Genomic DNA, 9924 nt, shown 5'->3' on the forward strand with positions numbered 1-9924 from the left:
GCGTTTACTATTGCTTTTATGTTGTGCCTGACTTTTCTTGTCTACCACGGTTGTCTTGTCCTCTCCTTAGTGTGCTTCATCTTCCTTGGGATGAATTTTTGCTGTGCCTCCTGAATTACCCCCAGTAATGCCTGCCACCATCTTCTCTGACAGGCTCCTCTTCTAATCAACTCTGGCTAGCTCCTCTTTTATATCATTGTAGTTACCTTTACTCAATTGTCATACCGTTACATGATGCTAGCTTCTCCCTCTCTAACTGCAGGGTGAAGTCTGTCACATTATGGTCACTGCTCCCTAAGGGTTCCTTTACCTTATGCTCCCTAATCAAGTTTGTCTCATTACACATCTTGTTCAATTCTACCACAAATCTCACCAAAGCCATATCACTCAGACCCATATAATATTCCACCCCAAACTAAAAACATACTTTGCAAACAGCAAATACAAAAACATAAATATGCAAAGAAAACAGTCACCAGGTTTGAATTGGGCTGTCTCACACGAGGCCCACATTAAACCCTCACCAGGAAAGCAGCAGAAACTCCAATATCCTGCTTGTTACTGGAGACGGAGTTATCCATGGAATTTCCAGCCAGACGGTTGGCCCAGAATTCTTCAGCACTGATTACCTGGCTCACAACCAAGTCTTTATAGAGTTGAAAGAGAACTGGGTCCTCTTGAAGCATTCTAGCATATAGAAAGACATGGGTCCAAGTTATAAATGGATGAAACACTGGAAGATTGCTCCTTTTTGGGTTTGTTACCTAGTGCTAAAATAGAAATTTTACAATCATCACAGGAGATTCCCACATTGTCAAAAGGAAGCCTTAACCGTCTGAGTCTATCAAATAAGAGGACGAGAAAAGAACTTTAACTCAGTCATCAATACCTCACAGCACAGATATTTTATACTTAAGATTATCGTTGTGGAACCTAGACTCTCCTGAACTGAAAGAGTATATTAATGGTACATTCTCAGTCTCTGAAGTAATAGTTTGTGTGTAATAACATACAATGTAGTTATTTATTAAACTATACATAGTGTTTTTCTTCCCCCAATCACAATATCAGAAGTAAACTAACTGTAGGTCACGTGGCTCTGTGTGAAGGTTCCTTTTAATTAATTCATGGGATGTGCGCGTTGTCGGCTGGGCCAGCATTTGTTGCCTTTAAGGAGGCAGTGAGATGTGTTCTTGAACTGTTGCAGTCCATTTGTTGAAGGTATACACACAATGCTGTTAGGCAGGGAGTTCTAGCAACATATTTCCAAGGCAGGATGGTATTCCATGTATATATTTCCCTTATTCTTCCAGATGGTAGCTGTCATGGGTTTGTAAGGTGCTGTCAAAGGACCCTTTGAGAATTTCTGCAGTGCATCATGTAGATGTTAGATATGATTGCTACTGAGCGTTGGTGGCAAAGATAGTAAACATTTGTAGTTGTGATGCCAATCAGGCAGGCTGCTTTATCCTGGATGGTGATAGGCTTCTTGTGTACTGCTGGAGCTGCACCCAGTACTCTATCACATTCCTGACTTATGCTTTGTAATATGGTGAACAAGCTTTGAAGAAGAATCAGGTGATTTACTTGCTGCAAGATTCCTAGCCTCTGACCTGCTTTTATTGACCCAGTACTTACATGGCTAATCCAGTTCAATTTCAGGTCAATGGTTAAACCACCATCTCTCCCCCCACCCCGCTCCAGGATGTTGACAGTGGGCTATTCAATGATGTTAATACCATTGAATGTCATGGGGGCAATGGCCAAATTCTTTCTTGCTGAAGACGGTCATTATCTGGACCTTGTGGACTACTTGCCACGTTAGCCAAACTTAGAAATTGTCCACGTCTTGCTGCATTTCCACGGACTGTTTCAGTATCTGAGGAGTCACAAATGGTGCTTAACATTGTGCAGTCAGTGAACATATCCCACTTCTGATCTTATAATGGAGGGACAGTCATCGATTAAGTAGCAGAAGATGGTTGGGCCAAGGACACTGGGCTAAGAAACTCATACCTAAGATTATCGTTGAGAAACCTAGACTCTCCTGAACTGAAAGAGTGTATTAATGGTACATACTCAGTCTCTGAAGTAATAGTTTGTGTGTAATAACATACAATGTAGTTATTTATTAAACTATACATAGTGTTTCTCTTCCCCCAATCACAATATCAAAAGTAAACTAACTGTCGGATTTCCTGGAGTTGAGATGAATGACCTCCAACAACCACAGCCATCTTGCTTTGTGCCAGGCATGACTCCAACTGTGGAGCAGTCTCTCCTCCAATTCTCATTGACTCCAGCTTTTCTAGGGCTCCTTAATGACATATTCAGTCAAATGCAGCCTCGCAAGTCAAGGGCAGTTACTCTCACCAATTCTCTGGAATTCAGCTCTCATGTCCATGTTTGAACAAAGGCTATAATGAATTAATGAGCTGAGTGGTCCTGGTGGAATCCAAACTGAATGTCAATGAGCAGGTTATTGTTAAGCAAGATGACCATTGCTTCAGACTGGACTGATGGCGAGGTAATTGGCTGGGATTTGTCCTGCTTTTTGCGTCCAGGACATACCTGGGCAACTTTCCACATCGTCAGACAGATGCTAGTCTTGTAACTGTACTGGAACAGCTTGGCTAGAGGAGCGGCAAGTTCTGGAGAACAAGTCTTCAGTAATATTGCTGGAATGTTGTCAGGGCTCATAGCCTTTGCAATATTTAATGTAGTTCCAGAGGTGGCAATTACACTTTGGTGTGTTGCTCATGTATCCTGTATTATGAAAATCATTGCAGCCTAATGAGATTCTGACAATGTGTAACATTTATGTATGCCCACTTCCCACCAAGTACCATCAGATATCCATTCAGGAGCAAGACCGTTGGACAATATTCCCTATTTAATTCAATCAAAGTGATAGCAACTACAGAAATTGCTTTTCTGACTAAGAACTGAACCTGGGACCAAGTGACTTGAATAGCTCAGTTACATTTCACTTTAAAAAAAACCCACTGTACCAATCTCCAGGCGAACACATTGTATCAAACACAGCAAGACAATTCAGTTACTGGAACCAACAGGATCTCTTCTCAACAAGTTTTAAGTCGTAATCCAGTTGGGGTTCAGACAACTATGAGTTATTCGAGGGCAAACCAATATTCCATGAATTCCTCAACTGGTTCAGAACAATTGATTTTATTGAGTATCACCATGTTGAACACCTGAAACTGTATGTTTGTTAGAATGTTTGTGAAATATTCTGCATTTTCCTGTCTCTGTACCTGTTTTTCTCCTCCAGCTCCTTGTTGGCTTTTTTCTTGAACTTAGGGAGTAGTTGCTGGAGCAAGTCCTTAGCAGCATCACGGTCTTTGGCTGCTGCATTAGCACTGTTATCGTTAGTGAAATGGAAGATCGTAGTGTCACCTGTATGTAAAATCAGCTGAAGCTGAACTTTTGCTTTCCCTTCAGGGCTAATCTTCTGACCTGGAATTCAACCAATATCATGAATTCAGACAGATGAAATTATAACAGGACATTTCAATTTATTGACCTAAAGGTAGAATACATAATGGGACTAAAGATTGTTTGGTATTTAGAAACTCCTACAGACTCATTTATTAATGACTGTTCAATGTCAGGAATTTTAAAGCTGAGGAATGAAACACATTCCATTCAGATGATCAATGTCAGCATCAAGCATTCTCAAGCAAGTTAAGACATCCTCAAACGTAGCAATTGCAAATTTCCATTTTCTATAAGCAGCTCCACCAAGAACCAAGTAAAACTGCCACTCTAGCACTAATTGGTGCTTAAATACAGTCAGCATTGCCCGATATTCACCAGAAAATAGATATTTTTAAAAATCAACCTTTTTTTATATGTTATGACACACGTCTGTGGCCATCACATTCTGAGGTGTGGCTTGAATTCCAACCTTGTGGCCCAGTGGTAGGTCACTACTGGTACTCTACAAGACCCCAGAAACTGGATTATAACCAATTTGGGCATTAAAGAAGCTGAAATGAACCCTGATAATCGAGGATGGTTTTCAAGTCACAGGACTTGAAAACAAATTGTGATGTTAGTAAGAATTTACTTCAGAATATTACATAGCTGATATTGCTTAGCCAGATGCAAAGTAAAGCTCTTTCTTCTTCGTCCAACCTCAGAAGAGCAATGATCAACAGCAAGTTGTTCCATTTCCCACACCTTCCATAGGTGTGGGACCTTAAACATTTAACGGTATATTAAGTATTGTTCTGCGCTGCAATTGCACATTCATTAGGATTTGAGCAAGAGGGCCCAAACATAGTTCCATGGAGCAGCCAACAGACAGGAGATTTTCAACCATTAATACAGTTTGAGCTGGATTTGAGTCTAGGTTGTGTGTATGTGTCTAACGTATTCCACCACCCAGTTCTCTCTCAATTTTATTGACATCTCATCTCATGGCAGACAGGACTTTTGAAAGACATCTCATGCAATCAACAAGGTAATATTCTCTTCAATACTTAATTTGAGTCTCTGTCCCCAAGGCTGCAGCCACCCCCACCCTATTTGGGTACTCAATGAGTCTCCACTGCTCTCCTAGAGCTCTGCCCCCTCCTATACTGCCCTCCTAACCTAGCAGATAATTCTTCGTGCTTCAACACTTACCCGAGAGCCTCATGATAGAATGGACAAATTATTTACAATAACATACCAGAGATACTGAAGCTCTTTTAAGTCCAGAAATATAGGCAACAAATGAAAGCTCCATCAGTACTATAAGCTGAATCAGAAAAATAAACTGAGGAGACAGGATGGCATTGCTAGTAAGGAAAATTGTACAATTTCAATTAGGTTCATATGAAAACCAAGTCACTTTGGGTAGAGATTTATAATATAAATAAAGTGAAATTAAAATGCATTGAGTTTATAAGAGATTACTTAATTGAAACAATATAAGATACTGAGGAGTCGTGATTAGGTAGGCGTAGTAATGATATTTCCTCTTATAGGAGAATCTAGAACAAGAATCACTGTTTAAAATTGAGGGTTCACCATTTAAAACAGAAATGAGGCAAAAAAAGTTGTGTCTTTGGAACGTTCTTCCTGAATAGGTGGCAGAAGCAGAGTATTTGAATATTTTTAATGTAGCAGTAGACAGATTATTATTTTGCAAAGGGGTGAAAGAGTAGTCAGGAATATGCATTTGAGACTAAAAATACCTCAGTCACAACTGTATTGAATGGCAGAGCAGACACCAGGGTCTGAATTGCCTACTCCTGCTCCTGGTTGGTATGTTTGTATGAAGGGATAAAAAGACAATTTGCCCACCTCACTGTTCAATAAAAATGCAATGTTACCAGCATCTCACAGCAAAGTTCCCTTAGAATGTTGTCCCTTTCATAAAAAGCAAAGCTCCTTTTGCATTGTCCCAATCTTAGACAAGGTCCAGTGTGACATGCTTGATTCCATACTTCTCCAATCCTATGGTTTCTCCAAGAGAATTTAGCAACTCTTGCAACAGGATTAGGGGCAGTTCTGTACTATGCATCAATGCTTTTAGGAACTGGACTCATCATACAACATTGAGGTTACTTCTGTTGTAAGGATCTTGTGCAAGAGAAGTTTTTTTAATATTATCAGTTTGGACTAGATTTGTGGAAGTTAGTGGCATAGTAGTAATATCATTGGACTATTAATCCAGAGTCTAATGTGCAGGAAGGTGAGTTTGAATCCCACTACAGTATGTGCAGAAATTTAACCTTAGTTATTAATACTTTTTAAGTATTATTGACTTAGAAAGTTAACATAATAGTGACCATGAAACCATTTTTATTTGTTGTAAAATCCAATCTGGTTCAGTAATGTCCTTTAGGGAAAGAAGTCTGTCATCCCTCCATGTGACTCCAGAATTATAGCAACGTGGTCAACTCTTAAGTGCCCCGTGAAATGGCTGCAAGAATCTTAAAACATCAACATGCTGAGGATTATCATTGACCAGACACTGAACTGGGCCACAAATTCTACCTCATCATCTACAATATACAAATCAGCAGTGTGATGGAAGAATCTCCATCTGGCTGTATGACTGCATCTCTAACACTAGAAACTTGACACTCTCCATGAAAAAGTAGCTTGTATGACTCGCATCCCATCCACCAATTTCAATACTTCAATATTAACTCTTTTCATCACCAATGCACATTGGCAACAGTGATGCAACCTTCTGCGAGACGTAATGTAACAGCTCACCAATGTTTATTCAACAGCACCTTCCAAACCCACACACTCTACTACTTAGAAGGACAAGGACAGCAGATGTACATGAAAACACCACCTATGATTTCTTCTCCAAACTACATTATCATTCCATTCGTCACATACCACTCGGTCAAAATCTTGGAACACCCTGCCTAACAACGCTCTTCGGCACCTACATCCCAAAGATCATAGTGGTTCAAGAGGTCAACTCATCAGGGTGTTTAGGAATGGGAAACAAATGCTAGTTTAGCCAGTGACATCCACACTCCATTAAAAAAAAATTTTAAGTTACACTCCGATCACAATTATAAGATGATTGCACTAGCCAGGTTCTTCCCCTGATCAAAATACTTACAGCGGATATCTGCATACATGTGACTAATGACAAAACGATCCTTTCCCTCTGGTGTCCAGGCTACACGCTCTGCCATCAGGTATAAGGCCCCATCCTGTTTTTTATGCCGTACTTTTTTCACAATGAGCAGAACTTCCTCTGATGAAGTGGCCATGATGAATAACTCGTGAGCAGATTCTGCAAAGAGTATGCAAAGTAATACCATTCAGTTTACATGGTTCATTCAAATCTAAGACAACAAAGTCCAGACTTCAATTCACTCCAGTGCTTTGTGTATCTAACGTAAGGAGGTCCAATTGTGTCAGGATACCAACTCCCACTGAACTATTTAACCTGTCCTCAGCTCAAGAAAAACACTTTTTTCTAGCTTTTCTAAGAAAGAACATTACAAGGAAAAAACAAGTATTTACTCCAGAACACCCAGTAACAAGGAAAATCCTGCCAGGAAAACTAGTTGAAACTAGAATACTGGGCCCATTTAAGAAACAGCTAGGTACGACAATGGAAAGTTGCTGGGTTTGGTAATCTGAAAGGATATCATCAAATGGGTCAAAGTGCTTCCTCATGCAAAATTGTTTTGCAAATCCAGTTGTGTTTAGAGCAGTTCTTTTAAAATATGGCAAGTAACTATTAACATCATTGCACTTCATTGCATTTTTCTGATATAGCCCTTTATCAAAGCAAATAATATGTTTCAATAAATTTTGACAACATAAAGGATTTGGTTTTGTTTCATTGAGCAAAGGCCTGAATTTAAAAAAACACACAACTGAGATGGCATAAGTGCTGCTCATGAACAGTGCTTACGACCGTCAGAAAAAGGTTTATCCTGAAATCAGTGATCCTACTCATACCAACTTCCGAACACATCCTATCCATTTGCAAGTGAAACAAGGGTGATGAGAGAAAAATCTTTTTCACTCAGCAAGTACTCAGAGTAATGAATGCAGAGACTGGAAATGTGGAGGAGCCAGGTTCAACTGAGGCATTCAAAAGGGCACTGGATGATTATTTGGATAGAAATATTGTGCAGGGATATGGGGGAAAAGGCAGAAAATTGGAACTAGGTAATAGAACTAGTTCAGGCATAATGGCAGCATAGCCAACCTCTATGCTGTAACAATTGTAATTCTGTAATCTTACATCTCTCACATCTACCTCTCAGATCATTGCTTATCTGACCCTTTTTCTATTTTTCTCATAATTTGTACATGCACTCTTCCACATTGCTGCACTGAAACCAGAATCTGTAATATGGCTTCCTATGGTGACTTACTTTTCTTAAGAATTCAAAACCCTAGAATTACTAAGCTTCCAATCTTCCCTCCTCCTAAAATTTTCAAGCTTATGAATCAAAAGCTTTAAATGACCCAAAGATCACTCAATGTTCAAAGCTTTTTCCCCTTTCTAACTTCACTGAGTCCTCCACTCTGGACATGTACACAATTAGCACCATGTAGTAATCCCTGCAGATTCCATCCTGCCAATAAAGAGAGTTTCTGATGCTCTCCAAACTGGGTGTAGCAATGAAGTAAGTACAATTAAGTTCAAAAGATTACTTGTGGCGAGCAAGGGTAGGGGAGATTGCTATTCACGTTTATTTTTGCTTGAAAATAAATATACGAATACTACTGGCTTAGCTAAGTTGGCTGTGTAAATAATGTAAACGATGGACATTTACCAGAAGTGAGATTCCAAAGGGCAAAGAACCTTTGACCATCAGCATGAGCAGTGTCTTCAGCAGCGATGAAGGGAACTGGAGAGAAAAAGATTGTTTGCATAACGAAAAGATTTAAGCACTTTAACACAAAGCCCAAATGAGACAATGCCCTTTGTATACAATGCTTTCAGTAAAATCCACCAGAGTTCTGAACTCTGGACGAGTAGAAAGATCAGACAGGTTTGACAAGACATTGCCAATTAGAAAAGACTTCATTAGCTGAGGTATAGAACATAGGAACAAGGAAGTCTGGTTGCAACTTTATAGAGCACTGGTTAAGCCACAGATGGAATTCTGTGTGCAGTTGTGGTCACCACACGGTTGGAAAGATGTGATTGTACTGAGGAAGTGCACAGGAGATTCACCAAGATGTTGCCTGGGATGAAAAGTCTCAGTTATGAGGAAAGACTGGATAGGCTAGACTTGTTTATCTTGAAGTAGAGAAGGCTGGGGAGGTGGGTGGGGGATCTGAATTACGTATACAAAATTATGACAGGTTAGATGGTGAGAACCTTTTCTCCATGACAGACCTGTCTAAGACCAGAAGGCACAAGTTAAAGTTATGTGTAAGTGGTTTAGAGGAGATCTGAGGAATCATTTTTGTCCCACCTAGAGGGTGATAGAAAAATGGAACGTGCTGCTTGAGAGGTTGGTGAAGGCAAGTATTCTTCCAACATTTAAGAAGCATCTTGATGAGCACTTAAAAATGCCAGGGGACACTAGGCTATCAACCAAGTGCAAGTAAATGGGATTAGTGTAGTTTGTTCGTTGGTTGGCATAAATGTGGTGGGCTCAAAGGCTTGTTTCTATTGTGTACGACTCCAGGACCACAAATATAAGAGTGATGGCTATTGGACAGTCTCTGTAACGTAAAAATAAGGCAAGAAAAACATGTGACAGTCTCAGCGACATATACAGTGGGAAATAGATACAGGACCTGTAGAGTGGTTTGAGCAAATGATAAGGGTAGCACAGTTAATGAATATTACCTTCCTATTTTTAGAACCTCAGTATATTTAAGGTTCTTGCAAATGTTTGTACCTCGGGTTTTGGATGAGGTTGCTGGTTATCGTACAGACGTTTTGTCACCGCACTAGGTAAAATCATCAGCATGGCCTCTGATGAAACAATGTTGTTCTACTCCGCTTGGTATTTATACGGTCTGGTCTGTTAAGGTGGGTTGCGCCATGGATAAGAAACCTATCAGTAGACCACATACAGAAACCGAGAAAGCTGTCCTAATACATGAACTAAACTATAACCACAGAGATGCAAACAGAACAGACTTCATTGCCACTCTGGAAGCTACATTAAAAGGTAATGGACTCACAGATTAAACACAACAAGCATGACAAGCTATAATCCCTACACTGAACCGGAGGAATGAATGGGATACCCTGAACACAGAGGGAAAAGCACTCGAAGAACTCAAGAAAGACAGGAACATTATAATCCCATCAGTGGACAAAGGGCGCATGACCATCATTATGAACAAACCGGACTAAATTGAGAAAGCAGTCACTGCTTGCTGATTCAAATACTTACCAACAGGTGGAGGCAGACCCAACACTGGAGGCAGACCCAACACTGGAGGCAGACCCAACAC

At 40.1% G+C, this 9924-nt stretch overlaps 1 protein-coding gene across 5 annotated transcripts in view; it reads right to left on the reverse strand.

Moving 5' to 3' along the window:
- Positions 1 to 9924, reverse strand: part of gtf2h1 (general transcription factor IIH, polypeptide 1) — a 64191-nt gene that overhangs the window by 45759 nt on the left and 8508 nt on the right. For 3 of the 5 annotated variants that reach the window (XR_007263966.1, XM_048607074.1, XM_048607075.1), the window contains exons 2-6: positions 9864 to 9917; positions 8280 to 8354; positions 6599 to 6775; positions 3276 to 3477; positions 525 to 687 (exon numbers count right to left, since the gene is read on the reverse strand). Coding sequence is in view for 4 of the 5 variants with exons in the window: in XM_048607074.1 (XP_048463031.1) it covers positions 525 to 687; positions 3276 to 3477; positions 6599 to 6752 (519 nt within the window). In the remaining variant the exon portion in view is untranslated. The remainder of the gene's footprint in view (positions 1 to 524; positions 688 to 3275; positions 3478 to 6598; positions 6776 to 8279; positions 8355 to 9863; positions 9918 to 9924) is intronic. The other 2 variants (XM_048607076.1, XM_048607077.1) reach the window with 2 other exon arrangements.

Source organism: Rhincodon typus, chromosome 17 (assembly GCF_021869965.1).
Source record: "Rhincodon typus isolate 14 chromosome 17, sRhiTyp1.1, whole genome shotgun sequence".
NCBI classification, from domain to species: domain Eukaryota; kingdom Metazoa; phylum Chordata; class Chondrichthyes; order Orectolobiformes; family Rhincodontidae; genus Rhincodon; species Rhincodon typus.